This window comes from Ursus arctos, unplaced genomic scaffold (genome assembly GCF_023065955.2).
Source record: "Ursus arctos isolate Adak ecotype North America unplaced genomic scaffold, UrsArc2.0 scaffold_24, whole genome shotgun sequence".
Taxonomy (NCBI): domain Eukaryota; kingdom Metazoa; phylum Chordata; class Mammalia; order Carnivora; family Ursidae; genus Ursus; species Ursus arctos.
The window spans coordinates 35,146,284-35,161,143 of NW_026622919.1; the positions used below are offsets into that span (position 1 = coordinate 35,146,284).

Here is a 14,860-nt window from a genome sequence, read left to right on the forward strand (position 1 = left end):
CATTTGAAGGAATCGTTTCAATCCTTTGGAGGCTTAGGAGGGAGGGGAGAGACTGTTCCACAAACATGAGGGTGCACAAGGAGGTGTGCTCATTCGTGTGCATTCCAGACAGGAGAATGTGTAAGTCAGTAAACTTAAGAGTTCTGACTGATACTACCATAAAAGCATCAGCAAATCACAGATACGTCATTACGTAGAGGACAGAACAAATTATGTGCAAATCATCTTCAGTTTTCACTTACTGGGTTTCTATCATTCCTGGCTAACTAGGATTAGGGTATAATGCTCCCCTCCTTACACCTATTTTATTAAAGCATATTTTACATATAATAAAATATATTTAAGTATACGGTTCAATACATTTTGACAAATGCTAATACCTTAATTAGGTTCCCATACAATGAGGCAACTGGCTGGGTACAGTCAGGTATCAGCCTGACCTTGCATCTGAGAGTGTTTTTTTACGCTGCAGTTTAGACATCTGTGGAAGGAACTGCTCATTACTTTTATCATTTCCCAATTAAGTGTAAAATGATCTAATTTAACAAAATTTCAAATACTATGAGTTTTTTCCTGTATATTTCTGCCCAGTGTCTATCTTGCACAGGGCAGGTCCTTACTTCCACAAATACTTAATTAGGCACCTCACAGACTCAAGACACATACTAGACTCATCAGGGAAAGAGAATATAGATACAAAAACTGCTTTTAAAATATATGGCAGAATATCATAAGTGCCAGGAGAGATATAAGCAAAGTGCTGGAGTAGTTTTAGGAAGGGAGAAAATCCACCTCCCTATGGTTTCATGAAGAATGTGGAATCTGACATGGGATAAAAGTATAGGTGGGATTATGACTACGATAGGAGGATCATTCCAATGGTCCAGGCATTCCCTCAGCCTAGAACAAACATTATTCTGTTTCTCATCTCCATCCCCCTCTCCACACCCTCTTGGCCTGGCTTATTCCTGTATGCTTCTCAGCTGTCAGTCTAGATGGCACTTCCTTCTGGGAAACCTTCCCTGACCCCTCCAGACTGAGTCGGCTGACTCAGCTATATGTTCCTGTAACACAGTTATGTAACCCCACTATCATAAACAACATTTGCTACACTGAGTTTTGTCACTTATTGCCCATCTTCCTATGGACTATAATGCTCCATTAAGACAGAGACTATTTGGGTCATCATTATACTGCCATCAGCAAAAGATATTCAAAAATATCTGATGAATGTAGTGAATGAAAGAATGGACAGAGGAAATAGCAAGAACAAAGGGAAAGAGGGACAAAAACATGGGTCGTGTTCCGGTAACACGACTGAAGCAGAGGATATGAGGACAGGAACCAGTGGCAAAGCCATTCATTGAACAAATATTGACTGAGCATGTACTATGTTTAGAGGAAACAGCAGCAAGGCAGACAGCAAGGTCCTGTTCTCATGGTATGTGGATTACCATCTATGGGAAATAACGCTGAAAATGGGGATTGAGGCTATTCTGGAGGACAAGTATATGAACACCAAGCTGAAGAATATAGATCGAACGTTATGCAGAGAAAACGAACTGAGTTAAAGAATGAACTTCTAGCATGTCGTCAAGAAGCAAGCTTATTATAGAGACCATATATATTTTTAAAGATTTTATTTACTTATTCACCTGAGAGAGAGAGCACACGTGAGTGTGTGCAAGTGTGGGGAAGGGGGAACGGAGGGAGACGGAGAGGGGGAGGGGGCAAGGAATCCCAAGGAGACTCCTCGCCAAGCACAGTGCATAACGTGAGACTCAATCCCAGGACCCTGAGATCATGACCTGAGCTGAAACCAAGAGTCGAACGCTCAACCAACTGACTGACCCAGGTGTCCCAAGACCGTATTTTTAATGTGCTAAAAGTTAACGTAGTTAGCTTTACACTGTAAAGGAATTTACAGATCAGGTTAGAAGGAAAGAGGCAAGGCTTCTGAACCAAATTAGAAGCAAGGCTTCTAAACCAACCAATGGCCTGTAGGAAATACTCAGCGGTCTCCTTAATTAGGACTGTACACCTAAATACCAACAGAGGCCCCTCTGGGAATGTAAATGAGTGAGGCAGAATGGGTGGGGGCTGGATGAACGAGAGAGTTCATGTTTCCTCTAAAAGCAGCAGCCACACAAAGCTTCAGTTAACTTTTGCCAAGTGGAATATAAAACCAGTGTTGTCATTATCATCCCCTTTTTAAGAGAAGGCAGAAATCCATGTATCTATTTCAATCTCCCAATTTTTAAATACTGGCAACTTTTTAAAAATTAACACTCTGCAAGCCAATCAAAACACATCTGTGGCTCTGACTAGTCGGAAAGCCATCAATTTGCAAGCTCTAGTCTAAGCTTTCTTCACTTTGGCAAAGCAGGATATGGCTGCGAAGGAAAAGGGCAGCTTTATAGCAGATGGTTTTTCTGGTAGCGTTGCTTTAATTCTGAAAAACTTTACTTATAGTTTTGAATAAATGGGAAGAACAGTAGAGGACAAAATAGAGAAAAATTAAGAGTTCCCTACTTCTAAAAAAGTTATTAAAAAACCAACATTATTAATAAATAGCTATTGATTACACAGTCTATGTGTTCTGTTTGAAGGTCAAAGAAATGGTTATAAATGCTTGGTATAAGAAAATAAACAATTATGGGGCGCCTGGGTGGCTCAGTCATTAAGCGTCTGCCTTCGGCTCACGGCGTGATCCAGGCATTATGGGATCGAGCCCCGCATCAGGCTCCTCCACTGGGAGCCTGCTTCTTCCTCTCCTACTCCCCCTGCTTGTGTTCCCTCTCTCTCTGTCAAATAAATAAATAAAATCTTAAAAAAAGAAAAAGAAAATAAACAATTATGGGGCACCTGGGTGGCTCAGTTGGTTAAGCATCTGCCTTTAGCTTGGGTCATGATCCCAGGGTCTTGGGATCAAGCCCCGTATTGGGCTCCCTACTCAGCAAGGACCCTGCTTCACCCTCTCCCTCTGCTGCTCCCCCTGCTTGTGCTCTCTCTCTCTCTGTCAAATAAATAAATAAAAGCTTTAAAAAAAAAAAAAGAAAATAGACAAAAAATAGAAAGTACTAGTTCAATTTTTTATTGATATTCTAAAACATATGAAGTGTAAAATTACCTCCTACAGCCCTACTTTTCAGGCAAGCAAAATTGCTTTTAATATTTTATGTTTAATTAATAAATAAAATAAAAATTAATATTCAATGTTAATGTTTAATTGAATATTAATAACATGATATAGCAGTTATGTATGTACAAGCTGTGTGTATTTTTCATAGCACACCAAGGACTCTTATGTAAACAATGTGGACAGTTCCCTTATGTCATTTTCATGTAACAAGCAGTTTAACTTTATTATTTTAAATGGCTGTAGGACATTTACAGCCATATCTTTATTTTGATGACAAATAGCAGATCTTATCTATGATTTTACATGGTGCCAAGCTCTTGGTCAAGAGTCTACCTCCCCCCAAAACAATACTATAATAAAAATATGATTTCTTTAAAGCAACCAATTTTATAAATTTATCAAAAATATTTGAAAGTAAAAATACTTGAAAAGACTCAGAACAAACAGAAAACCATCTGCCAAACACTGCATAATTTACCACAACATGATGCAAGTACGATTGAAGATATATTTCTTCCAAAACACTGTCCGTATCAGTACTTTTGTAGCAGATAAATGATTCCCATTCCCAAGCTCACACCTTCAGTGAAGATTAGCACAAATTTATTTTTTTAAATGCAATCAAATGTTATTATACTTACGAAATTGCTTCCTCTCTGTTTTCTCCCCAGGAGAAGCAGTGACCAAACTGAGAATCAGCAAACTCATGAAGGCCCCCTGCAGCAGCAACACTGAAATAACCCCAAACATTCTTATTGCTTCGGAAATTCAGTTCCTGAACTGTTCCTGAGCTGGGCTTAAAACCCTGTTAGAGAATGAAGAATATAAGAAAGCATATTATATTTCCAAGGAAGAGAACATTTGTATATTCATTGTTTAGGCTCTGTGTTAATCACATAGGAAAGCACAAATAATGCACAAAAATCAGAAAGGCTCGAGAGCCATCATTCAGTGCTACAGACCCAATCAGGACTCTATAATGACTAACGTTGGATTAAATGGCCAATGGAGCAGTGATCACTTATTTGTCTGCTCTGATGAGACTTCTATAATTTCCCTCTCCAGAGGTAAGTCCCAAGATATTTCAGAAATAGGCCTTCAGATACCATATTGATATTAAAGTTCACAAGAACAAAAAAAGTGTAAACCTTTTAAGTGGTGGGTTACCTCATCTGGATTTTCACTGGTGATCCGAGCAGCAATAACATGGCCCCTTGGGCAAGGAACATGAGCAGAATTTTCAAAATCAATGGGAGCATCGCCCCAGGGAGATACCCCATACATCATACGAATATCCTTGATTCTGTACAGAGGGATCCCCATGGCAATCTGAAAGGAAAAAACATCACTCACGGCAAAGAAGACATCCAAATGGCTAACAGACACATGAAAAAGTACTCAACCTCACTTGGCATCAGGGAAATACAAATCAAAACCACAATGAGATACCACCTCACACCAGTCAGAATGGTTAAAATTAACGAGTCAGGAAATGACAGATGTTGGTGAGGATGCAGAGAAAGGGGAACCCCCCTACACCGTTGGTTGGAATGCAGGCTGGTGCAGCCACTCTGGAAATCAGTATGGAGGTTCCTCAAAAAGTTGAAAATAGAGCTGCCCTACAACCCAGCAATTGCACTCCTGGGTATTTACCCCAAATATACAAATGTAATAATCCGAAGGGGCACCTGCACCCCAATGTTTATAGCAGCAACATCCACAATAGCCAAACTATGGAAAGAGCCCAAATGTCCATCGACAGATAAATGGATAAAGAAAATGTACATATGTGTGTGTGTGCGTGTGTGTGTGTGTGTGTGTGTGTATACACACACACACACACACACACACATAATGGAATATTATTCAGACATCAAAAAAATGAAATCTTGCCATTTGCAATGACGTGAATGGAACTAGAGGGTGTTATGCTAAGCAAAACAAGTCAATCAGAAAAAGATAATTATCATATGATCTCACTCACGTATGGAATTTGAGAAACAAGACAGAGGATCATAGGGGAAGAGAGGAAAATGAAGCAAGACGAAACCAGAAAGGGAGACAAACTATAAGAGACTCTTAATCTCAGGGAAAAAACTGAGGGTTGCTGGAGTGGAGGCGGTGGAGGGAAGGATGGGGTAGCTGGGTGATGGACACTGGGGAGGGTATGTGTTGTGGTGAGTGCTGTGTATTGTGCAAGACTGATGAATCACAGACCCGTACCCGTGAAACAAATAATACATTATATGTTAATAATAAAAAAAAAAAGAAAAACATCACTCATTTTTCATGGGTACTTTCCTTAAAATGTGGAGCTATCAGATTAACTACGAGATTTTTCATTTTAGTAGCCACCACCTAAAACATTCTATTTCTGTTGTAGCCCGCATTCTACAACAATCGAATAAGTAAGTTGTGTGTCTACTGACATTTCTCCATTAAGGGAGCAGGATTAAAATATATTAAACGAAGAGTCAGTGTAAGTGACTATCCAAGAAGTTCAGACAGCTAAAAAGTCCTAACTGTGTCATAATTATTTCATAATTATTCCCATAAACCACTGAGAAAGTAAAAAAATGTTTAGTACTTAATGGAAACCCAGAAGGAACTCCCATTGTGGGCAAAGAATGTGTGAGATACAAATAATATCAAACCTCACCATTAGCCATCACGGCTTCCCATATTTATTTCCCGGGCCGAATGGAGAAAACAAGATTGACAATTAGCACTTTAAACATTACAAAAATAAACAAGTGCTACCAGAGTCTTGCCAGGAAAAAACTTCCACCACCACTCTGATGTGGAATTGCTTCATTAGAGAACATGAGTTAAAAAAGGAGTGGAGGACAAAGTTGCTAAGGTTTTTTACAATTAAATTAATTGAATAAAGCATATTATTTTAAAATTTTCTTTCTAAACTATGACAGTTTCTATGAGACGTGTCTGGCTAAAAAAACATGATAGTATTACCAGATTTGTACCACATCAGGAAAACCAACCCACACATCACAACCCATATAGCACGAGATGAACGTGAGATGAGACTCAGATAGGAGGTGCTCTCTTATCAGACACTGGTTAAACCTGTTTCTCGGCATCTCAGACATTTGGAACTCCTGCAGGCAACTGGCTCAGCCAAGATGAGGGTGATTCACCTGGAGTTGTGCTGCGGGGAGGTTGACATCAGCCACCATCTCTGTACAGGGGTGCTCCACCTGCAGCCGAGGGTTCAGTTCCAGAAAGTAGAAGCTCCCATCCTGGCTGTAGAGGTATTCCACAGTCCCAGCACTCACATAACCAACCATTTTGGCAAGTTTCACCGCACACTCAAAGAAGAAACATAAGTCAACATAAGCATGTCAACCTTGACCAGCTGGTGGACCGCTGTAGCCCCCCCCTCCCCCGACTCAAATATCCACCGTTTTTAAGAGCTACCAAAGGCTTTCAGCCACACAAGAGTAAATTTACCCTCCCTGATTACTACACAAGGTCTCTAAGACATAGATGGAAACTCAATCCAGAGGTAGGGGAAGACTGTTTCTCACTTGGGATCACAGGCAACCTCACCCTCTCACGTGTAAGTGTATGTAGGAAGAAAACAAAAACAAAAACAAAAACAAAACCCTACCGTGGCAAACTATTCAGTGTGCCCCGGTTTTTAGTATTCCTAGGAATCTTCCTAGAAACATAATATACAGCTAGAGACTAGATTTTCTAGATTTTCTAACCTCTCTTATAGCTAGTGACTCAGTTTTGACATATGTAATGTCAGCATTAGTGAGTAATACTCATAAGCCCTGAACCAGGTTTTGGAAAGGAAAGTACTCATCCTCTATTTCTAGATTTTCCCTTCTGTGCACTGGAACACAGTCACAATAGTTTCTACCATGCAGATGACAACACACTAAGAAGGGCAGAAGAAAACAGAAAAAACCTGAATTACAAGATGGCCTCAGGAAGCAGAACTGTCCTACCAATCCTGGAGAGCTCACCTCAGATTATGATGGGAAGGAAAGATAAACTACTACCTCATCTGGGTCATTTTATTTTTTGGATCTCTTTATTAAACCACTTAAGTTGTATACTAATCAATACAGAAATCATAAAATTCAGGTAGGATGCTATTATTTAAAAAAATTAAAATATGGGACGTGAGCTTAGCAAGAGAGTAGTGGGTAGCAAGGAATCAAATACTGCAGACTGAAAGGAAAGGTTGTGGCCTCATTGTTAGGCTAATAAAACATTCAGTAAACTGTCTTCCGCAATAACTTGGATGGCAGACAATACACCAAGTAAGCCCTAAGAAAAAGTTAGAAAAAGTCAGAATGTAAAAAAACCAACTGCTTTTGTACCCCAAAACCAGGTTAGATTCTCACCCGAAAGCAACCCAGTATCAAAGATCCACTAGTAGAGGAAAACTTAATGTATCTAGAAATCGTGGGACTGTGGTTACTACTACCCGAAGCTGGCTGGAAGCAAATAATCCAGAAATTTAACTAAATTTTGAAGGAATTGTATTTCTAAACATACCACAAACCTGGCCTTGAAAAGCCTGTGATTGATAACTAGAGTAATATTTGTGGCCCCACTCTTGCACCAGCTTTGCCAAAGAAGGCATAGTCTCCAAGGCCTAACCACAGAGAAAACTCAATGAGAAAGAACTTTGCAGGGAACGAAGCCAGGTACCTCAGGGATGATGGGCAAGGGATTTAGTGCCAGAGAGCAGAACCAGAGGCAGTGAGAGGGCTAACTGAAATCATAATTCCTGCCTAGAAGGATCTGCTAACTGCTATGGACCAATGATTATTGTATATTTTTCATTCTTCTTTCTTCCAAATGGGAGTTATTCTGTTCATATTGGGTAGATGCTGGAGGGAGGTGACCAGGGATAGATAACTTGTATTTTAGGCCACTGGCCCATGAAAAGCCACATGAACGTTTAATGCAGAGAACCGTATATGACCTAGAGATCCCGGACTCTGAGCTGACTGTAGTAACTGGATGAGACTTTGGTCTGTCCTCTTTGGGGAAAGACTAAGTATGTTAGTGGAAGTAAGAGTGAGAACAGGGGTGTGAAAAGATAATGAGTAGCCAGACGAGCAGATTGAGGCAGATTATTAAATGCCCTCCTCGGGGTGCCTGGGTGGCTCGGCTGGTTAAGCAGCTGCCTTCAGCTCAGGTCATGATCCCAGGGTCCTGGGATCGAGCCCTCTGTCTGGCTCCCTGCTCAGCGGGGAGCCTGCTTCTCCCTCTCCACCCCACTTGTGCTCTCTTGCTATCTCTCTCTCTCTCTCAAATAAACAAAATCTTAAAAAAAAAAAAATGCTGTCCAGTGATTTTTCTGTGTGTCATTCATCTAGTAACAGCATCTCCTGAATTTCAGCTGAGTATATGGCCACCCAGTTAGTGACTACAATTCCCAACATCCCTGACAGCTAGATGTGATTGTGTAACTGAATGTTGCCCAATGGGATATGAACAGAAGTAATATGGGTAACCTCTAGATCATATTTTTATATGCTTGCCCTCCTAGTCCTTTGTCTCCTCCTCCCACAGGCTACAGTATGAACCTCATCCTGTGAAGCAGCTTTAATCATGAAGATAATAACACCTTAGGGCAAGGACTGGCAAACATTTTCATTAAAGAACCAGATGGCAATTATTTTCGGCTTTGTGGCCTATATAGTTTCTGCCACAACCACGCAACTCTGTCATTGCAGCGATAAAGCAGCCAGATCAGACAAAGTAAATTAGCATGGCTGTGATGCAATAACTTTTTATTTACAAAGAAAGTTGGCAGGTTGGATTTGGCTAATAAGCTGTAGTTTGCTGACCCCGTTCCTAGCACAGCAATAAGCCTGGGTCCCTGGTACCAACTCATCTCACAATGATGGTGAGAATGAGAAAGAGAATTTATACCTTGTTTAAGCCACTGAATTTTGGAGGCCTCTTTTTTTTACAGCAGTTAAAGAATAATTCTTAATAAATTTACATAATGTAGGAATTAAACTTCCAACACAGATGACCATATATTTAGCTTGTTTGAAATTCAGGAGAAAAGAGATGGAAAATATATTTCCAGTAATATGACTCAGTCACTACTTCAGAAAAGACCATGTTCAGACCCCTAAACTGCAACTGTTTTCAAGGGACACTGCAAGATTGCTGAGAGATTCTTTTCTACACAAAAATATAGAATATATAAACTTTAGAGATGTGTAAAGGACCTTTTAAGAGATAATGGATTTGAATAAATATATCTGAAGATTCAAAGATAATCAACTAGAAAATGGAACTACCTGCTTATCATGAGCTTATTAAAAAAAAAAAAAAAAAAATCCGGGGCGCCTGGCAGCTCAGTCAGTTAAGCATCCACTCCTGGCACTCTTGGTTTCAGCTCAGGTCATGATCTCAGGGTCATGAGATCGAGCCCCATGTCAGGTTCCGTGCTTAGCACTGAGTCTGCTTAAGATTCTCTCCCTCTAGGGGTGCCTGGATGGCTCAGTTGGTTGAGCGTCTGCCTTTGGCTCAGGTCATGATCCTGGAATCCTGGGATTGAGCCCCGCATTGGGCTCCCTGCTTAGTGAGGAGCCTGTCCCTCCCTTTGCTCCTCCCCCTGCTTCTCCCCCTAGCCCCTTCCCCTTCTCGTGACTTCTCTCTCTCTCAAATAAATACAATCTTAAAAAAATAAGTGATTCTCTCCCCCTGCCTGTTCCCCAACTTGTATATGCGTGCTCTCTCTCAAATAAATAAATAAAATCTAAATAAAAAAATTAAACAGTAAGATTAAGAATCCCTTGGGGCGCCTGGGTGGCACAGCGGTTAAGCGTATGCCTTCGGCTCAGGGCGTGATCCCAGCATTATGGGATCGAGCCCCACATCAGGCTCCTCCGATATGAGCCTGCTTCTTCCTCTCCCACTGCCCCTGCTTGTGTTCCCTCTCTCGCTGGCTGTCTCTATCTCTGTCAAATAAATAAATAAAATCTTTAAAAAAAAAAAAAAGAATCCCTAAACATTTCTTTTCTTTACCCCTATTCAAAATAGTACACTAGGGAAGCCTGGGCGGCTCAGTCAGTTAAGCATCTGCCTTCAGCTCAGGTCATGATCCCAGGGTCCTAGGATCCCACATTGGGTCCTTGCTCAGTGAGGAGCCTGCTTCTCCTGCTGCCTGCTGCTCCCCCTGCTTGTGCTTGCTCTCTTTCTCTCTGACAAATAAATAAAATCTTGAAAAAAAAAAACAGTACACTAATTTTTTTCAAAAGCATTAACTAATTAAGAGCCCGAGATGTTTAGAAAGAGAACAGTAGAATCAGTTTTCCTTTAGGAAAAGAATATAATCTTATCAATTATCTAGAACCACTGTTCGAAATTGTACTATTCTCAGACTAGTATATGAATTGAATGAGCAGTAGTCCTGTGTAAGAAAACACACGTTACAGCTTTTCACATACACACCTGTTCCATATGTTCAAACACAGCTGGAGTAGCGATCGCAGCAGGTGCTTCCTCAATAATCTTCTGATGCCTGCGCTGTACAGAGCAGTCACGGCCAAAGAGAGAGATAGCATTGCCATACTGATCTGCTAAGATCTGTACCTCCAGATGACGAGATTGTTTGGCTAGTCTCATCACAAATATAGGAGATCCAGGGACTTCAGCTTGCACCTGTATTAGAAAAGGAAATAAAACAAATTCTTAAGTGGTAAGCATTTTTTCTATCCTGAAAAGCTGCTTCAATTTCAACAGGCAGATGCCTAGAAGTGTCAGGGACCACGTGAATTAGTAGCAATACAGAAATGAATAAAACATAGCTCATGCCCTCATCTATTTTTAAGATCCTGCATTCCTAGTTATATAACCAATATTACTTGGTGACTATGAAACATAGGAACATCCAGTGTGTTACAAAAGTGAAAAACAAAATAGTTTGAAAAGACACACACACAAATCCCACAAAAGGGTAAAATACTGCCATCAACTACAGACAGCCAAATATACACCCTGCTCCAGACAAGGCGCTTTCCTGGTTCGCATTACGTCACGGACAGTGTTGTAGTCAAAGGACTTGGATCTTTAGTGTTGAGGCACACTGCCACTGGAGATAGAGTTCTACACTGGCAGTTGCTTTCTTGTAGAACTTTTAATGATCATCCAATGTTGTCTGGCTTCCACTGCTCCCACTGAGACGTCAGCTATCAATCATATTGTTACTCCTTTGAAAGTAATATTTTTACAGCTGCTTTAAGATTTTCTCTCTCTCTTTTTTTTAGGGGGGGTGAGGTAGCAGAGTTACTCTGGTAATCTTAGATGTGGTTTTCTCTATATTTGCTCTGTGGGGCTCATAGTATTTTCGTAAATCTGTGCTTGGTATCTTTTATAAGTTCAGATAATTCTTAGCCATCATCTCTTCAAATACTGTTTCTGCTCCATGATGTCATCAAATATTGCTTCTGTTTCATTCTCTCTCTCCTCAGAAATTCCAAGCGCAGGATGTTAGATCATTTCACTGTATCCCATAGGTCTTTTATGCTGTTTTGCTATGTAGCAAGTCTCCCCAAGACTCACTGGGTTGCTCAGGACATCAATCATTTTATTTGCTCATGATACCATCCTCGTCTGGGCAGTTCTTCTTCTGGTCTTGCGTGTGCATTTCATCATCTGGTAGTTCAAGTGGGGCTGAATGTTCTCACTCAGATGTCTGGTGACTTGTGTTGACTGTTGGCTGGTAGGTCCAGGGAACCCTGACTGGAACAGCTCATCACTATAGATGTGGACTCTCATCCCCCAATGGGCTAGATCAGGCTTCTTCAATGCAGTGTTCCAAGAGGATGAGGGCAGAAGCTGCAAGACTTCACAAGCTCTAGGCTCTAGAATTTACACGACACCACTTTTGCCACACTCTAATGGTATAAGCAAGCCACAGGGCCAGCTAAGACTCAAAGGGTGGGAAAAGAGATGCCACCTCTTGATGAGAGGAAAGGCAATCACATTGCAAAAGGATATACATACAAGGATGGGAGGAGTTATTGTGGCCATCTCTGCAAACAATCTACTATGGTCCGCCCTCTGGCCACAATAATTCATATACCTCCCACATGCAAAATAGACTCACCCCCTCCCAAGACCCCCAAAGTCATCCAATCATGGCATCAGGCTTGACGTCCATTTTCTCATGAATCATGTCCAGATGCGAATGAGACTCCTTGGGTGCAGCTCCTCAGGTGCAGTTTCTCTTGATCCAACGATCTGGGAACTAAAAAGACAAGTTATCTGCTCCAACACCCCCAGCATTCAAGGATGAGATGGGGAAAGGATAACTGTCAAAGATATTCCTGTTCAAAGAAGAAAGGATGGGAAGTACACAGCAGTCACTGTTCCACAGCAACTCTTTAATCCAGATGGATGCATCTCAGGTTCCCTGACTCTAGGGGCAGGAAAATTTTGTTAGGGTCCTTGTTCTGCTCCCTGGGAGTGATTTTCCTCATCCATGGCTTTCCTCTGCTCTTAGCTCTGCCCTCTGGGTGCCCAGCTCTGTTCTGACAAATCTCTCTTTTTATTAGAAATGACTGATATTTACAGCTGAATAGCTTTTTCAGTCTGCTTCTTGTTTATACAAAGTTGAAGACACAGAAGCCTCTTTGAAGTCTGAACTACCTCTATCCCTTTTGGACTCTTTGGTGTAATCATCAGTACAAGTTTCTTGAAAATGTTGTGGGTTTCCTATGAATCGCACTGGGGGATTTACTCCTTGCCCCAAAAGATACATCCATAACTTTTCTGCGCAGACGTGTCTATACTTTGGGCATATCAGGCTGCCGTGGGACAACACCTTTAAGATTCTCTGAAGCTCTTTCCTGTTAACTGAGAAGGTAATCTACCAGGTAATGTCTTAAATATTTCTGAGGCCTTAAAAGATCTCACAGGTATTCTTGACTTGGCCTTTACACTGAGGTCATTTTTTACTTTGCAGATCTTTTGCTAGGTGGAAAGACTGGGAATGAGAAAAAGTTCTATCTTCAAACTCAACAAGCTTGAAACACTTTCATTAGCTCATCTCTCTCTTATAGGTTCCTTAGCAGAAGTAACCAGAAGGATTTAACAGATGCTTTCAACACTTTGTCTAGAGATTTCCTTAACTAGGTCCATGAGTTAAACACATTCTCTATCTTCCAAGTTACCTCAGGCAATTGTTCCGTCATTATAGAACATGCGTTAACCTTTTTTTTCAGACTCTACTAACAAGTCCCTTACGGCCTATCCAGCCTCCACTAAGTTTGTTCACCATTCCTCCGGCCTTCATTAACAATCTCCTCATCATTTTTTCAGCCTTGACCTATGAGCCAGTCTTAAAGCCAATGTCATATATTTTACTTTTTGTTATGGCAGCATCACACCTTTGGGGTATCAGTTCCTGTGGCAGCTACCCATTGATGCCTAACAAATCACCAAAAATTTAGTAACTTACGACACCAGCCTTTTTATTTTATTTGCTTACAGCAATTTGAGCGGGGCCCAGTTGGGTAGTTCTGCTGATCTTGGCCAGGAGCTACTCATGCAGCTGTAGTCATCTGGCAACTTGGCCGTGGCTGGATGGTCTAACAGGGTCTCACTAACATGTCTCAAATATGATGCTGTCAGCATGTAGGTCTAGGAAGTCTTAGCTGGGACAATTCATCTCTGTATCGTGTGGCCTCTCTTTCTCCAAAAGACTAGAATAGTTTCTTCACTTGTAAGTCTGAAGCTCAATTCAAGAGGGCAAGGGCAGAAACTACAAGACCACTTGAGGTTTAGACTTCAGAACTTATACACCATTTCTGCTACATTCTCTTGGTTAAAACAAGTCACAAGGTTAGCCAAAATTCATAGAGTGGGTAAAAATAAGACAGTCTTGATGGGAGGAGAGGCAAAAATCAAAGGGGTCTGCACAGAGAGACGGGAGGAGTTATAATGATCATCTTTGCAAATAATCTCTTACATGCTCTTTTCTGTATTTTTCATCCTTTTGTCTCTTCATGCTTTGGTCTGAATTTTCTTCTGAGCTATCTTCCAGTCACTAATTCTCTCTTCAACTGCATCTGATATGCTATTAAATTCCTCTATTGACTTATTTTTAGTTACTGTATTTTCAGTTCTAGAATCTGTTTCTTCTTTATAGTTTCCAGTTTTCCAACCAAATTCTTGTATTTAATTTCCTTGACTACATTAGGTATAGTTACTTTAAATTCCTTGTCTGACAGATCCATTATCTAAACCCTCCGTGGGTCTGTTTAAAATTGACTTCTATTTTTCTTGATTTTCAGTCATGTAATTTGATATGCCTGCTTACTTTGAAATGGCTATTTGATACTGCATTTGAAAAATAAATAGAAATAACCGAGGTTCTGGATGTTATTATATTTGCTTCTTTCTGGTGGGTAGTGACATCAGCAATCCTAGAACCCCTTGCTTGAATCAAAGGTTGAGTATTCTGAAGCTGAGATTTAGTCCCTGTGAGGGTTGGTCTATTTCCGGTTTATTTTTACTCCTAAGGTATAGTCCCTTCAAGATCCCAACCTAAAATGTGGGAGGTTTTCCCAGGGAAGCCTCCTTAGCAAACCCTAAAGGCTAAGTTTTGTTCTTCTAGTCTTGTAAGACTGTTGAAAACTCCAATCAGCTTTTTAACTGCTTCTTCTCAAACCAGAAGACATCTCTAGGGAAAAAGTGGCCTCAAATGCCACC

General features: G+C 40.7%; 1 protein-coding gene across 15 annotated transcripts in view; it reads right to left on the minus strand.

Annotated features, from left to right (window-relative positions):
* ACACA (acetyl-CoA carboxylase alpha) overlaps positions 1-14,860 on the minus strand; it is a 280,386-nt gene that overhangs the window by 178,267 nt on the left and 87,259 nt on the right. For 14 of the 15 annotated variants that reach the window (XM_057317769.1, XM_026517535.4, XM_048223482.2 and 11 more), the window contains 4 exons: positions 10,598-10,807; positions 6,298-6,468; positions 4,310-4,471; positions 3,784-3,947 (listed from right to left, as the gene is read on the minus strand). In XM_057317769.1, coding sequence (XP_057173752.1) covers positions 3,784-3,947; positions 4,310-4,471; positions 6,298-6,468; positions 10,598-10,807 — 707 coding nt within the window. Of the gene's footprint in view, positions 1-3,783; positions 3,948-4,309; positions 4,472-6,297; positions 6,469-10,597; positions 10,808-12,254; positions 12,345-14,860 lie in introns of those variants that run through there. The other variant, XM_044390791.3, reaches the window with a different exon arrangement.